Source organism: Marmota flaviventris, chromosome 11 (assembly GCF_047511675.1).
Source record: "Marmota flaviventris isolate mMarFla1 chromosome 11, mMarFla1.hap1, whole genome shotgun sequence".
Classification (NCBI taxonomy): domain Eukaryota; kingdom Metazoa; phylum Chordata; class Mammalia; order Rodentia; family Sciuridae; genus Marmota; species Marmota flaviventris.
The window spans coordinates 59,007,800-59,024,764 of NC_092508.1; the positions used below are offsets into that span (position 1 = coordinate 59,007,800).

Below are 16,965 nucleotides of genomic sequence, written 5' to 3' on the forward strand. Positions count from 1 at the left end.
GACAAAAATGAGTGCTGGGCAACGGATCTCACCCCTCCCCTCGCTTTGCCTTTAACTGCAGAAGGCAAAGGAGGAGGCTTATATAAAGGCAAGTTGTTGAATCAATATTTAGGTTGTGACTGCTTCCCCTGTAAATGAAGGTCATTTCCTATAATCTTGACTTTTAAAAAAATATCTATTTTTCAGTCTTAGGTGAACACAATATTTTGGTTTTTTTTATGTGGTACTGAGGATGGAATAGAGTGCCTCATGCATGCTAGGAGAGCACATTCTACCACTGAGCCATAACCCCAGCTGTAATCTTGACCTTGATGCTGTCCAAACCCAGTTTTCCCCAGCAGGCCCCAAGTACTGTATTAAAACAGGCCAGATCCTCTGAGGACATGCGCATGCACTTTGATGATGGATTTCTATTAAAAGAGAACACACCCCCACAGAATTACCCATGTATCATCTAGATTTCAACAGAGTACTAAGAATCCTGGGCAGGGCAAAGGACACTTGACTGCTGAACAGAATCTCAAATACTGAAAGGAACATTTATTTGATATAGGTTTGTTGCCACCCGACTTTTTGATTTGTAAAATATGAAGAATTTCATATTTAAGTTGAATTCCTGACCTGAACTGCAAGCAGTTTCCTCTCTACCCCCCAGCTGCTTAGAGCTGTCTTGCGGCAGGACTGGTATTTACTGTCTTGTTCTAATAAGTATGCAAGTAATTTTAAATTTCTCTGATTTTTAACTTGTGATGTTATTATTCTGTGCTGTTCTTCTTTTTTTTTTTTTAGATTTTAGATTTCTTTCATGGCAAGGGCACTGTATGGACTGCTATTTTCACCTCCTCGCTCTTTCTTTGGCAAAATGTGGAAAACTACTCAAAAGGACCCCTGAGAACTTAAAAAAAAAAAAAAAATCACAAACCTCCTCAGCAATTTAGGTCTTTGGTTTCTGAGGAACCTTGGTGACTGATATTGTATCAAGACCAACATTAAGTTCAATAGCTTTTTTTATTACCTAAAATGGACAAATCAGACCAGTTCAATTGTGACCATGATAGAAACACAAATATTTTACTCAAATAAATACTAACTAGCAGGGCTGAGACAAGGGTGAGATGAGTGAGACACGAGCCTTGGGCAACTAATATAAAAAATTCAAGATGAACAAAAAATCGAAAGTTTAAATAAATAAAGGATCAGTCATGGTGTCTTGCTGAGCCATGCAGGAGCTTTTAACAGAAGGAAAAATTCAATATTACTGTTCCTGTCTTTATCTAGAATTCTGATTTTTTGTTGACCTCACTTCCTTTCCCAGGTCTCAGTCCTGCTAACCAGAATGTCAGTGCTTAGGGTAAAGGGATGGCAGAGCCCCTTCTCCAACAAGAGTTTCAAGTCTAGTTACCACTACTAGGCAACCGACATCCATAATTTTGGCCCTGGTTTGGCAGTAGTTTCATTTAGAAGGTATTTCCCAATCCAAAATGTGGAAGAGTTGTTGTGAGTTTGGTAACTGAGTCTGAAGACATCCTGTTATGAAAATCCTTTGCAAGAAACATCTGTTCAGAAAACTTGGGCCTAGGTCAATTCATCAAAAGTTCCTCCGCCCACGGTAGTTTCCTCTGGCCCTTTCTTTGTTAGTCTTGGCAGGGGAGGCCCTGTGGGGCTTCTTCCGGTATTCCACCTTAGTCCATCCTCCTTCGCTCACTTTGCTTTCCTCTTCACTGGCTTTGGAGTCAGACTCAGGGTGCAAGGGCATCCCTGGGATGGTTCTGGGTACGCGGAGTTCACTTGGTTTTCTCTTGAAGTCAGGTGACTGGTAAAGACTAAGTGCTGACTGGGACAACCTGTAGAACTTTCCAGAATATCTTTCTCTTGAAGGAGTGGAATGCTGACTTTTCCCACTGTATCTTCCTCTAGGAGAAGAATTGAGGGATGAACTACCTCGGTCATATTTGTTCCTGTTTCTGTCTGAGTAGCGGCCCCTCTCTGTAGAGCTGTCAGTGTTGAGACTGGAGAAACCACTGTCCCTGGAGTTGAGATGCAGAGAGGAGAAGTTTTTGGTCAGCCCATACTGAGTTGGGGAGGAGCTTCTGGACTGGTTGATAGGAGTAATCTGTTGATACTTAATGGGCCCCTGGGTCCGCCTCACAGCTGCAGCGTAGGAATCCTGGTTGTCAAAGTATGGGAAGAATGATGACCCCAGAATAGGATTGCTCTGGGAACACGGCAGAGAAGTGTTGGATGCAATCTGCCGCATCCTCAGAGTGTCTAACCAGTGGCAGTCAGCACCTGCAGGAGAAATGGAAATGAGCATCCTTTAAGGCACGCTGAAGCTGCATGTCTAACTCACAAGACTGTCTCAGGGGAACGCAAGGCTGTTTGGAACACGCTAAGCTTTACCATTCATAGAAATTCTAGACTAGTATAAGGGCATTTCCTATATTAGTACAAGAACTTTTTATTCCCCCCAATAAGGACATTGGCACTGAGTATATGTCATGTGCTTGGCATTGTCCAATTCTTCTGCTGATTTCTCAGGTAAATACTAATAATCTTATTCTATAAATGAGGAAGCTTGAAAGGTCAGGTAACTTGCCCAAGTTCACTCATTCAATTACCCCAGGTCCTTCTGCATGTAAATCCCACCTTCTACCTATGTAGTTGTGTTTTCACTTGTAGATACTGCTGTTTGTGCTTGGGTGTCAGGGGCATGTTTTATAAACTAAAGGCTTTTTGCCAACCTGGTGCTTTGAAACCCTCAAAGACCCAAAGGCAGATAAAAGCAGTAAAGTTCCAAAGGTGCAAACAGTCAGGTGTTTGGAAGGAAGACAGCGTATCTCCAGAGAACTGCCAGTAGGTCAGCAAGGAGGAGAGCTTTCAGTAATAAGAAATGAAGCTGTGTGTCAGGTAGGAAGAAGTGAGGGTAAAAGAAAAAGCCTAATTTGCAAGGAGCACTTAGTAAGCTGTATTTCAGTGGCCACACAAGTTCCTCTCATTGGGATCTCCTTGTCTTCCCAGGGCCTGAACTGTGCTGCCCACAGGCCAGAGTTCTGGGTGGTGCTCCCTGCCATATTCCCTCCCCTTCTCTGTCTCTGCATATGCTGATGGAACTTTCTGGAGGGGAGCAGCATGTGCTCACTTCTCTTTGCCTCCCTCTCTGCCTGGGCACAGATGATCAGCACCCTGGGGGTGAGGGACTTGTGCTGACACCAGTGGCCTGTGCATAGGAATCTTCAGTCAACCTTGATGCCTTCTTTTGTTGTGTCTTACCATAACAAAACATATATTTTTAAGTGTACAGTTCAGAAATGATGAGTATATTTACATTGTTGTCCACCAGATCTCTAGATGGTTTCTTCTTGCAACATGGAAATTCTGTGCCCACTAAACACCACTTCCTCCTTCCCCTCCTCCCTCTTCCCACCCCTTGGCATCTACCTTGACTTTGTTTCTATGTTTTTTTTTCCAAACCAGGGATTGAACCAGGGAAGTTTAACCACTGAGTCATATCTCCAGTCTTTTAAAAATATTTTATTTAGGGTCTCACTGAGTTGCTTATGGCCTCTCTAAATTGTTGAGGCTGGCTTTGAACTTGTGATCCTCCTGCCTCAGCCTCCCAAGCTGCTGGGATTACAGGCATGTGTCACCATGTTGGCTTGTTTCTATGGTTTTGATTATTCTAGAAACTTCATACACACAGAATCACATAGTGTCACAATGCCATCTTTCCCTCACCTTGACTTCTCTGAAAATTTAGCTTCCCATAGAGCCCTGATTTTGTTTGGTCTCCAGCCCCAGTAGCCACTTTCTGGCTTGGTTAGTCTAAGCCAGACGTGCTGATGGTGGGAATGGATAAGCCAAAGCAGAATTGGTGAGGGGTAGTCCGCTGGAATCTTCTAGGAAAGCTTTCATCATTCCTTAATGTGAGAACAGGAGCGGGGACTTCACACCTCATTTCCTTTGGGCACTGTCATATCTTCACATGACAATAAATACAAGAGGGTCTAGACTGAGAGTCAAGCCAACAGGGTGAGTATGATAGAGTGGAATGAAGGAAAGGGGGTTCCCTGACCTCAACATCACTGAACTGGTTCATCTTCCTGCCTGTGCCCCCTCTGGACTTCTTAAGGAAGACAAAACATTTTACTGTAATTTAAATCAGTGGCTGAGGGACTTCAGAATACCTCTGAATTACCTGCAGGGCTTCTTAAAATGTAGATTGCTGGTTCTTCCCCCAGATTTCTAATTCAGTAGGTTTGAGGCTGGGCCCTAAAGTCTGCATTTCTAACAAGTTCATGGGGGTGATCTGGATGCCGTTGGTCTTCAGATCACCCTTTGACCATCCTCGAAGGAGGTCAGTGGAAACTGGGTTTCCTGCTACTTGCAGCTGAAAGAATCTTGGCTGATTGTTAGGAGGCTGAGGCAGGAGGGTTTCAAGTTCAAAGCCAGCCTCAGCAACGGTGAGGCACTAAGCAACTCAATGAGATTCTGTCTCTAAATGAAATACAAATAGTGCTGGGGATGTGGCTCAGTGGTTGAGTGCCCCTGAGTTCAATCCTCAGTATACCCCCTCCGCCCAAAAAAGAGATCTTAGCTGATTGGGTGGAATCCTTCGGGGCTTCATATCATATTGGATAAAGGGTTAAAAAGGAATACAGGGAGAATGGAAGGGAGGTGAACTGGCCCAAAGTGGAGTAAGTCAAAGGGAAACCAATGTTGCAAACTCTCCAGTTGATATTGAGAGGGTAGAAATTCATCTGGAGCAACTCCAAATAAAAGTCAAGATAGAAGCGAAGATAGAAGGGCTCTCACTGACCATTCCTGCATACATCTTTAGAGAAAGAATAACTTACTGTCTTTTAAAAGATTTATATTTAAGAGAAATAGAGGGCACATTGGAAGTCTGCCCATTGTACTGTTCGGAGAAGGGTATCCCTGCCTCCATCCCTCAGGTCACAGCATGTTGCTGTGACTCTCTGCCATCCATCACCATCTCATTCTGACCACTTGGTTCACTGGTCCATGGAGAATGCTTGGGAGAAAAAAATAGCACCCATAGGCTAGAGGTACCATAAGATCCCCCAGGGAATTTGGAATCAGGGCTGATCGAGTTTCTATTGGGTGACTTTGAACAGGGTAGGATTTCAACTATGTAAAACTTTGAAGGTGATGGCAGACATTTTGTGTCCTGGAAGCATTATATTGGAAACCTGGGGAGGCTGAGGCAGGAGGATCACAGGTGTAGGGAAATAGAAAACCACTATGGAAGAGAAAAATACAGCAGAAATGTAGAAAGAAGGCCCCCATCCTGGTTTCACAGGGGTAGTAGGGATCAAAGCTATGAAGCCTGTAGAAGTAACACATGCCCTATAAACGTTAGTGATTATAGAAAAAAGTCCTTGAAGGTATGATAGTGGGCATGCCAGGCAGCACTCGTTGAATTAACAAATAGAAAATAACTTGGAGGGGGAAGCTGATGGGAATCCATGTCTATGGTGTAGAATAGTTGTTTGTAGAAACAGCACACCTAAAATATGTTTCCCAATGTGTTTGTAGACAAGACAACTTGATAAAAACTTAAGCCCAATCAGCATGGTCAGAATGGCCTCGTTATCAGAACATAACCGAACCAACTATGTGGACAAAGGTGGATAGCTTTGGCATGCTGTCAGAAAATTTCTTGGTGGATAAAAGCAGGATTCTGGGCACATTGGTTAATGGACATTTAAGAATAGCTGGGCTGCGCATGGTGATATGCACTCATAATCCCAGCAGCTGGGGAGGCTGAGGCAGGTGGATCCCAGGTTCATAGCCAGCCTGAGCAATTTAGAGAGACCCTAAGCAACTTAGTGATACCCTGTCTCAAAATAAAAACAAAAAAAGGGCTGGAGATATAGGTCAGTGGTAAAGCACCTCTGGGTTCAATCCCCAGTACCAGAAAAAAAAAAAAAAAAAAGAATATCCAGTCATCTTGGCAGGTTCACAGAGGCCCTGGCTTGTTTCCAGGCCACCAAAGAACCTTCTCACATAGCTCCACAGGCATATTCTCCCCTTAGGAAAACAATGCACTATTCAGAAAACGTGTATTTCTGGTTTGTTTGGCGGTTGTATTTCTCATGGTGAAGAGGGAACTCCATGGGGGTTTTGTCTACATCTGTCTGCAACGTGTTTGTTAGATTGTCCCAGTTCTGCAGTTACTAGTATTTCTGGATCTACAAAGCTGAGGATCAGAACCTCTTCCTTGAATCCATCAAATAAAGACCAATTTGATAGCCAGTCAGCTAGCCTTCCTCTCTATTATTCTAAATTGTTTCTTTATATCATTTGTACTTATTATCACCACTATCCATCATTTGCATTTCAAGTTTTCCCAGTCTTCCTCTATTCTCTCTTCTTTCCTTCCTGGCCCTTGTGTGTTTTCACTCCATCCTTCCCTCATCATTCCCATGCTTTGATGTAGCAATGGTGTTCAGGACTCAAAAAAGTTGTCCCCGTGACAGCAATGGCTTTGTAGGAATGTTTGCTACACATGGAAAATTAAAATTCATATTGGTATAGACACTTTTTTTTTTTTTTTGTACTTGGGATTGAACCCAGGGCACTTAACCACTGAGCCACATCCCCAACCCTTTTTTATACTTACTTAGAGACAGGGTCTCACTAAGTTGCTTAGGGCCTTGCTAAATTGCTGAGGCTGGCTTTGAACTTGCTATCTTCCTGCCTCAGTCTCTTGAGCCACTGAGACTACAGGTGTGTGCCCACTGCACATAGTTTAGACACACTTTTGGAAACTAACCTTGCAAACACATTTTTATTTGCCAATGCAATGTAATCATAAATATTTATCTTTTATCATAGGTATTTAAATATTGAAATTTATTATAATATGCTCATTTATGTCTATAAATACAACTCTCCATACAATCTGTTTATAAAACCAATATTATAAAAGTATAAGAAGGTAGCATTATATTGAAAACCTGAGTTCATACATCGATTGGCCCTTACCTCTGCTATGAGAATTTTGTAACTTTCTGAAATCCAGCACACATGTGTTATGAGCATATGAACTTACTTGAGTTGGACCTGCTGCCAGGATTGCCCTCTGTGTTGGGGAGCGCGGTCTGGATGGAGAGCTGGACAGCTTTCACCTCATCCTGAGGCTTGGTTCTGCTCCACTGAATCGAATGGACATGTTTTGTGCTTTTTGGAGTTCTCACATCATTCTGATTAAAAAAAAAAATAGAAAAAGAAAAAGAAAGAAACCTGTGAGCAAACATATATTTAAAAATGGGAAGAAAAGAAACCTGGGTTGTTATGTCACTTCAATTTCATACCTTAAAACACTTGTCTTAAGTAAACTATTTGAATAGTTTGCCTAAATATGCTAAATTGATTAAGAGGAAAATTTTAACTACTTTATTCCTTAGTGGATTATAGCACTTTCTTCTTCTCCTTCTTCCCTCCCTCCCTTCTCCCTTCCCCCTTTCTTTCTTTCTTCCTTTCTGTGCTATAATTGAATCCAAGGTCTTAGAAATTCTAAGCATGTGTTCTTAATGCATTTTATTTCTTAAATAAAATAATTTTATTTCTTAATGGATTATAACAAATTCATCAGTAGATTCCAATAGTAGTTACATTTGTGATTATCTTCTCTCATAATGTGTATGTGTCATTTGGCCAATCTCCACTTACCTCTTTGATAAGAAATGAAAAATAATTTCTTCTGTTTTTAGTACTTAAAAAGAGATCTTTTATTGAAGAAATGAACATTTAACACCCTTTTGGTCAAGCCAGCCTTTGGTCACAGAGAATTTGGGTGCATGTGGGGAGCTCGATGGAACTAGTCCCCATAGGAAGAGCCAAAGGTAACAGGTGCCAAGTGAGATGGGTCAAGAGTAAGAAATCAGGATCAGAAAAAGGAGAGGATACCAGATCAAGGCATGGCCCATTTCTGTTCTGAAATCTCCCTCATCACCAGGCTTCCCAAATCCATGCAGATTAAAGGGTTAAAATTCTGGGGATTTAAGTCAATGGTAAAGCTCTTGTCCAGCCCTAAGCTAGATCCCCAGCATCCCAAAACAAAACACAGCAACAATGACAACAAAGTCTCCAAGATTCAGTACGGTTACAAAACTCAGAAGTGAAAAGCACAGACACAAGTGGCTTATCATTATGGAGTTTAAAAGGGGAGGTGCAGGAGGAAGAGCAAGGGGAGTGAGGGAGAAGCAGCAAGGAACAGGTGGAGGTGTGTGCAGAAACACCTACAGCAGGCAGTGAAATCTGGCTGCTCCAACCATCTGCTTACTAAGAAGAGGGTTTTTTTTTTTTTCTGGGTAGTGAGGACCTATTAACAGGTGCCAAAGGGTCTAGATGACAAGATCAAGACCAACTAACCTCCTTTGATTGAGTTTTGTGCCCTGCAAGCTATATTTTGAAAGCTCATGTTACTTCTCAGGTGCAGCATACCTGCAAACCTGTGCAGGTAAGGTTCATCACTGCCAGCAGTTCAGGCTCGGAGTGGGCTGGCCAGAGTTGGATCTCTAATACAGAAGAGCTACCAGGCTAGCTCAGGAAACCCTCTCAAAGCACAGTTTAAAGTCCAATTTAAAGTCGACTTTAAGAAGCTAACAAGAGGGGAAAGTGTTTTTCTGGTCAGCAGATGCTGATGTGACCCCCACAGCTCTGTCACTGAGTACCTCAAGCCTCAGGACTGCCCTTCATCTCTCTGATCAACTTTCTCTATCTGAAAAATGGAGACAAGGATAACTATCTCTCAGTATTTACTTGAGGTTGGTGAGACACAGCAGGTGTCTGCATTTCTTATGGTGATTGGTTCCTGATAAATCTTTAAGAAAGTGCATGTCCTATGGATGATAGATGTATACTGATATCTTTATGTGTCCCCAGATTCTGATTATAACTGCACAATCCACCTGGCTCTGTGTAGGGTTCCATTAATTTGTAAGGACAGTATCCTACTAGCCGTGAAGATGTTGTACATTTCCGAACATTTATTGAGCCCAGCCCAGTGGTACATGCCTATAATTTCAGCACTTGGGAGGCTGAGGCAGGAAGATTGTGAGTTCAAAGCCAGCCTCAGCAATGGTGAGGCACTAAGCAACTCAGTGAGACCCTGTCTCTAAATAAAATACAAAAAAGGGCTGGGGATATGGCTCAGTGGTCAAGTGCCCCTGAGTTCAATCCCTAGTACGAAAAACAAAAAAGTCTAGTTTCAATACATTTATTAACACATATTATATTTATTTATTTTAATTTTTTCAAGTTATAAATGGACACAATACCTTTCTTTAAATTTATTTTTATGTTGTGCTGAAGATTGAACCCAGTGTCTCACACATGGTAGGCAAGCGCTACACCCCTGAGCCACAACCTCAGCCGTGAACATAGATTATTAAAACATGTTTATAGAGAGATCATTTTCTGTTAGTGTAATTTTTTAAAAAAATCAGTAAAATACATGAACTCTATTTGCTTACATTTTGAGTACAAAGTATTGTTAACTATATACACAGTATTTTACAGAAGATCTTAAAAACATAATTAGGTTCTTTCTCTCTATAGCTTAAAATGTCCACTGACTTCCCACTGTGCTTAAAGTGAATACAGGCTCCTTCCTGAACCTCCTTGCTGAGCTGGTATAGCTACCTGGCTAGCTTTGTCATGGACTCTGTTCCTTAGAGTTCAACTTGCTGTTCCAGTTCCACTTCCTGTCTCCTCCTGGAGGAGAGCTCTTCTCTCCAATCCAACACCCCAAGTTATTTCCCATCTTCTACCTCTCATTCTTTGTTGCTTAGAATATAAGTCTGAAGAGAGTACAGACCTCATCTATCCTAATTATAGAACAGTGCAGGCCAGCAGGTACTAAATGTTATGAATTTTAATTTCAACAGCAATTTTTTCTAAAAGAATCCATTTTTCTATATAAAAATTTATGGAGTCTGTTCATTTTTCTTTCTTTTCTTTTTTGGTACTGGGGATTGAACCCAGGGGTGCTTAACCACTGAGCACATCCCACAGCTCTGTGTTAATATTTTTTATTTAGAGACAGGGTTTTGCTGAGTTACGTAGGGCCTCGCTAAGTTGCTGAGGCTGGCTTTGAACTCGTGATCCTCCTGTCTCAGCCTCCTGAGCTGCTGGGATTACAGACATGTACCACTGCACCCAACTGTTCATCTGTTTTTGATAAATGCACTCTTTTCCCAGGTGGAGTGGGAATTGTCTTTTGAAGAATCACTGATCTTCTCACCCTAAACTCTTAGTTCCAAGAAGGCCAAAATCTGTTTCAATCCCTCTTTGGCATTTCTCATTCCTAACTTACTACATTCAGTCAAAGAATAAATGGGTGAAGGGTTCCCCAACCTCTATCTAGGTACTTTATCCTGTTCTCTTTTCTTCCCAACACTTCGTTAGAGAAGTTACATTAATCTCCATAATTGTGCTGGTTAAATCATGTGTCTTCCAGTAAGCGAGGTGCACTCAGAGAGACCTGATGAATCCTCACCTACTACCTGATGGTGGAGCCACCAGCCTTCCTCCCCAGGAGCTTACCTCATATGTGACAGTGCACTCCACGGTCAGGTTTTTCACAATTCCTACAATCCACTTCTCCATTACAAATGGTGGCTGGAAAACAAAAGTCAGGGTAGAATGGTACCGCAATACAACTTGCTCGGCTATAGGGTGTTTCTTTGAGGCCAGTTGTGCCATACACAGTTGGAAGATAGGGATATAGTATCAGATTAACATAGAAGTCATTTTGGTTCAAAACACACTAATGTTCTGGGTTTTTTTGTTTGTTTTTTTTTTAAATAAAACATCCTTTCACACATTTGTAAACAGCTAGTCCTGTTTCCCACAGTCTCCTCTTTTGTGATATAACATTCACTATCACTCAGTCCTATTATTAGCTGTTCATTCATGCTCATGTTTGAAGCATCAGCAGAAAGTTTTCTCAAAATTAAGAGAGAGCCATAATAATATGAGAAGACCGGGAAGTGTCTTCCTTGGGCAGTAGCTGGTACAGAGGTACCGACAATCCCTGAGCATCCCCTCTGTCAGGTTATCCTGCAAAGCTATGCGTACAAATAAAGACACCATGGCTGTGTGGGGGTAGGAAAGACAGTGGAATGAGATGGACATAATTACCTTAAGTATATGTATGAAAACACAAATGTTGTGACTCTACTTTGTATACAACCAGAGACATGAAAAATTGTGCTCTAGTTGTGGAATATAAATTGAATTGCATTTTGCTGTCATATATAACAAATTAGAATAAATAAAATTTAATAAAAAACAACAAAGGATTAGAGAAGAAGCCTGTACCTTGGATCCTATGTTAATTTTGATTAAAATAATCCTTATAGAAGTGAGTTGCCTTCTGCTCCCATTCTGTTGTCCCTCCAGGTTTAAAGCTACAAAACAATGACTGTCTGAGTTGGGTACAGAAATGTGCTTGATAATTGCTCACGCTGGTCTCAAACTTGCAATATCTACCTGAGCCTCCCAAGTAGCTGGGACTATAGGCCTGTGCTACTGAGTCTGTGTTTTTTTTTAATTAGGATTATTATTACTTCTGTTGGTGTTAAAATGTTGTACACATTTTGAATGGTCTGCCCAATCTTATTTTTCCTATGAGCCTTGTCAATATTGGTATGCGATGTTGCATATATGGTAGTATAACCGAAACATCTGTATTCAGTTTTATGAAAAAGCATCTATACTTCCTGTCTTCAAGAAACATCAAAATAATATGCCCCCACAGCATCAAAAAAGTTAAAATTAAATCATAACCTTGACAGATAAATAATGCCACTGAAGTACCTTCCAGTTATGCAAAGGAATCCAACAACGAACATTAAGTCAGTGTGCTTGATGATGAGTCTGCTCCTATATTAAAAGGACTTGGGTGTTTAGCAATCTCATGCCTGTGTAGAACAGGAGAACGCATTTACAAGTCTAGTGCTGTGGCTCTGAACACTCATTTTTCTGTTCTACTTGTGTTTTTGTACCCTGGTTTTCTGTGACAAGTCCCATTTGCTTCCCTGAAAACAAATACACAGTCACTGGTGTCCTGGAGTTAACGGTTACTAGAGGCTCGGGCAATTGTCCCACTGTTCTTTGCCTGAAGTTGTTGCCCTTCTACAATTAAAGTGTCACGTGTATGTTTTTCAGTATGGTTGGGACGGAATGGAAATGTTTTCCATTCTGAGGAGCCAGCGAAGCACTTCTGCAAGTCTCTCTTCTGTGTTTCTATGGCTTGCTTCATACCACTTTGGAGTGGTAACATGTTCTCAGTACTTCAGGAATTCCTAGGTGCAGGGCTGGGGACATAGCTCAGTTGGTAGAGTGTTTTCCTTGCATGCACAAGGCCCTGGGTTCAATCCCCAGCAACACACACACACACATACACACATACACACACACACACACACACACACAATAAATTCCTTCCTTAATGGCAAAGAAGCCATTAAGACTTTAAAGTGTCCCTCAGAAATAGCCTCATCTCAGTCCTTCAAGAAAAGTCTTCCTCCTGACAAGTTTTCTGAAGTTTAAAACAATCCCAATTGAAGTAAATATTTTCATCAATAACATTTTCTTTCTTTTAATAATGATAGAGTAAGCATAAAGAAATGTAAAAGGAAATTTAAAAAATTAAACGATTCTTTTTTTTTTACAGTGCTTTTTTAGTTCACACAGCATAAGTGGAATTTTAACAAAAAACTATTATAGTCTCAATCTGCTAAATAAAATGTGCCTTTCAAGAGCCAGCTTGAGGCTGAGCTGATGTGAGCATCGACATGCACAAAAGCTCACTGCTGGGTATTTTAATGTCTTTGTTTGATATCTGTGAATTCAAAAAAGCTTTTAAGCTGTAAATAGAACCTTACCTTTGTCATCTTCAAAATCTCTGCATCAGGTAGGTTAGTGTTGAATGTCACATCTTTTATGTAGGTTATTGCAATTTCATCCCCATCCATCTCCATATACATTTTCCACTTACAATCCTGGAATTAAAAAGCAAAATTACAGAATTGAGAAAGTGAAACAATTTTTTTTTTTTTTAGTCTCTATGTTTTATAACACACCAAGTAGTCTAAATAAATTATTATGGGAGGAGTGTTTTTTTTTTTTTAAATCCTTTTTCAATATGAGGATGTGAAATTAGATCCCTTTGTATATCTAAATAATCCCCAGTTAGTGCAGCCTTGAGACATGATTTATCAGTTCAAGTGTTCTATTTAGGTGTTGCAAACCCCAAACGCTAATGGGGCCAAGCAGCTAATAAAAATAAGTGAGGCCAGGCAGTTTCATTAGAGTCTCAAAGTGTACCCTTTCAAAATAGATCCATTTATTTTAATTTTTTCCCCATATTTCCACTAGTACATTATAGTTAGACATAATAGTGGGATCTGTTGTTACATATTTGTACATGTACATAATATAACAATACAATTTGGCCAATACCAAACCTCAGTATTTCCCCCCGCTCTCCTTTCCACCTCCACCTGGCTCATCACCTCTACAGATCTTATGAGCCTCCCCGCACCCCATTAACCTACCTTTTTCTTTTCTCTCTCTAGCTTAGATCCATTTGATTTACACATTAAACATAGGAATATTTTCTTATTGCCACAAAGAAATATGATTTTCCTCCATATGGCCCTTTTGGTCTACCTTTAATTTTCCCAGTATTGATAATGACATGGGTTCAAGAAATAGCTCACTTTTCTCTTAACAGGGAGGAAAACATATTGCCAATGTGATGCATGTGGGAACTGACAACTGGGGAGCAGGGTGGAGGGTTAGGGACTCTGGGAGCTGAAGAGCAGTTGCCCTAAAGGCACAGCCACTACAGCTTCTGTTGATTGTTCCCAAGTGGGAACAGGAGTCCAGTTTTGTTAGGCCCTTAAATGTTTTATGATAATCTTGGAAATCTGGGTTCTTATGTAAAACTTAATTTTTAAGTGATGCTATGTCAATTGAATTTTCAATAATGTAGTGAATGTGACAAAAAAGCATTTTACATTATTGACCACCAGGGGAATACAAATTAAAACACAATGAGGTACCACCACCACTACCACCACCAGAATGGCCAAGGTCAATAACATCAAACAATGACAAGGATTTGGAGCCATTGGAATGCTCATACATCACTGGTAGGAATATAAATGGTGTAAAATCACCCAATAAATTGCAGTTTGGGCAATTTGTTATAAAACTAAATATATACCTATTTTATGGTCAGGAATTCTGCTTCTAGGAGGTATTTACCCAAGATAAATGAAAAAGACTTAGATCTAAGTGTGTTCTTAAGAGCTTTATCCCAATAGACAAAGAACTGGAAGTAGGCTAACTGTCCATCAAAAGGAGAATGGATAAACTGTGGTATACTCATGGAATGGATTACTCCTTAGTGATACACAGGAGCAAATTACTGAGGTATGCAACATGGATACATCTCAAAGTATTACACAAAATACACTCAAGTATTGCACAAAAGAGAACATATTAAGGACTCCATTTATATTACATTCTGAACAAAATTAATCTATGATGGAAATCAGAAGATGGTTGCCTCTGCCAATGAAGAGTAACTGGGATGGGTATGAGAAAACTCCCCGGGCTGGTTGCGCTCTGTTAATGCATGTTAGGGTTACGCTGGAGGAGGCACTGGTCAAAACTCAATGAATGTGACCTTGAGATGTGTGCACTTCTTATTGAATTCTGGCATACTGAAGTACTTAGGAGGAAATGTACTGATGTCTGCAAATGACTTTGAAAGGAATTTAAAAAATAAGGATTGTTAGATAGCTAGGTAAGCATAGTGACATGATAAGGACTGAATTTGGGATGCATATAGGAGGGTTCACTATAAAATTCTTTTAGCTTTGCTCTATGAATAATTTAGTAATAAAAATGTTGGAAGGTAAACATTGTATGCAATCCAAAGGAAATATTAACCTGTGTCTTTGTACCAAATTTGACCCCTGGACTGTGAATTCACATCTCTTTTACAATTTTTTTTTTTTTAAATGAAGGATTCTGAGAGATTAAGGAAAATGGACCAAGCACTTCACATACTGAAACTAGAAAACACTCCTAAGAGTGGGCCTGGGATGTTTCTTAGAGCAAGCTCAGACACAATTCTCATGGAAGAGGATCAACAAAGAGGTTGTTGAAAACCTGTTGGCTCAAACAGAAGCTGGGGGAGGCTGATGTTTTGGGGGAGGCTCTGGACCAATTGCACAAGTGGGGCTTACGTCTGAGGGGACGGATCCTTTTTGCCCAGCCACATTCACAAGATGGAGAGCCAATTAGTGAAAGAAAAGGTTAGTTCAGTAAAATAAAAACCCAGCTCTAGTCTTACAGAAGTCAAATTAGTGGCTGAGAATTGACAAATCTCTCAATACTTCTTTGTTGTGGAGCCACTGCTACCCAGGCAACGTGGACCCTGAGATAACTGGGCAGGATAATGACTGTTTGGTGTCACGACTGCTCTTCTCTGAAATGGAGAGGGCCTCCTCCAAGCAGGGCTGGAATAAAAGGTCTTAAGTTTACTTAGTTCTGTTTCTTTATCCTGTCAAGTTTGGGAATTACATTAGACAAAAGCACAGTCTAAAGACTTTGAACTGTGTGTAATGCCCGGGCTCCTGACAGGCTCCTAACCCTGGTGCTCTTCCTTGACCTCATACTCCAAATCAGAGCCCCCTGGCGTGCTGTCTGAGGAGCGCCATGTTAAGAGGGGCTGGTGGGAGGATCCTCACATTTGGAGGGCTTACTATGCTCTGTGTATACTGCTGGGTACTTACATCATGCTAGTTTATTTGGTATTCATGAGAACCCTCAAGTCAGGCCTATTTCCCCTTTGAATGATGAGAAAAATGAGGCTCAGACAAATTGAGAAACTTCCCTGGGTTTCTTGGCCAGTAAATGGTGGAGGTGGGATTAGGGCAGCCAAGGCCACCTGACTCCAAAGTTGGAGAAGACCCTAATGGAGAAGGGCAATCAGAAGGGGTGGGGGGCAGGACTCAATGAGTGGTTTTGCCAGACTTCAAGGGAGGAGCCATTCACAACAGACAGGAGGGAGAAGGAGCTGAGAAGATTTTGCTGATAAAACAACAACAACAAAAACCCAGAAGGCCAGCAGCGGCTTCCCTGTTCCCCAAGCCAACTCAGAGGGACACCGATCCAAATAAGAGGGTTATAGATCTTTTATTTATTTATTTATTTAAACTTTTTTTTTTTTTAAATTTTTTTTTAATACTTATTTATTAGTTTTCGGCGGACACAACATCTTTGTTTGTATGTGGTGCTGAGGATCGAACCCGGGCCGCACGCACGCCAGGCGAGCGCAATACAGCTTGAGCCACATCCCAGCCCCTAAACTTTTTTTTTTTTTAAAGTTGTTGATGGACCTTAATTTTATGTATTTGTATGTGGTGCTTAGGATCTAACCCAGTGCCTCACACATGCTAGGCAAGCACTATACCACTGAGCCACAACCCCAGCCAGATCTTTTATTTTTTTAAACTCTCTTTTCCTCTTATTTGAAAGAAAGCCTTTTAACTGAAACATAAGGTAGTTATAGAAGCAATAAAACTGTCATCAAGGAAGGTATAAGACAGGGGGGCATTATCCATTTCATTAAAAAGTAGGTAACATTGGGGCTGGGGATGTGGCTCAAGCGGTAGTGTGCTCGCCTGGCAAGCGCGGGGCACTGGGTTTGATCCTCGGCACCACATTAAATAAATAAATAAATAAAATAAAGATGTTGTGTACACTGAAAACTAAAAAAAACCAAATATTAAAAAATTCTCTCTCTCTCTAAAAAAAAAAAAAAGTAGGTATCGCTTATTAGAAAGCTGAGTAAAAGGGACTACATTGCTTTCACCTAAAGCACTGACTTAACATGCCAAAGCCTTGACATATTCC

The 16,965-nt window shown here is 40.8% G+C and overlaps 1 protein-coding gene across 3 annotated transcripts in view; it reads right to left on the reverse strand.

Annotated features, from left to right (window-relative positions):
- Window positions 1-989: 989 nt before the first annotated feature.
- Map3k20 (mitogen-activated protein kinase kinase kinase 20) overlaps window positions 990-16,965 on the reverse strand; it is a 171,448-nt gene continuing 155,472 nt past the window's right edge. For all 3 annotated transcript variants that reach the window (XM_027946079.2, XM_071619067.1, XM_027946080.3), the window contains exons 17-20: window positions 12,918-13,034; window positions 10,573-10,647; window positions 7,076-7,226; window positions 990-2,289 (exon numbers count right to left, since the gene is read on the reverse strand). In XM_027946079.2, the coding sequence (XP_027801880.1) occupies window positions 1,589-2,289; window positions 7,076-7,226; window positions 10,573-10,647; window positions 12,918-13,034 (1,044 nt within the window). In that variant the 3' untranslated portion in view covers window positions 990-1,588. The remainder of the gene's footprint in view (window positions 2,290-7,075; window positions 7,227-10,572; window positions 10,648-12,917; window positions 13,035-16,965) is intronic.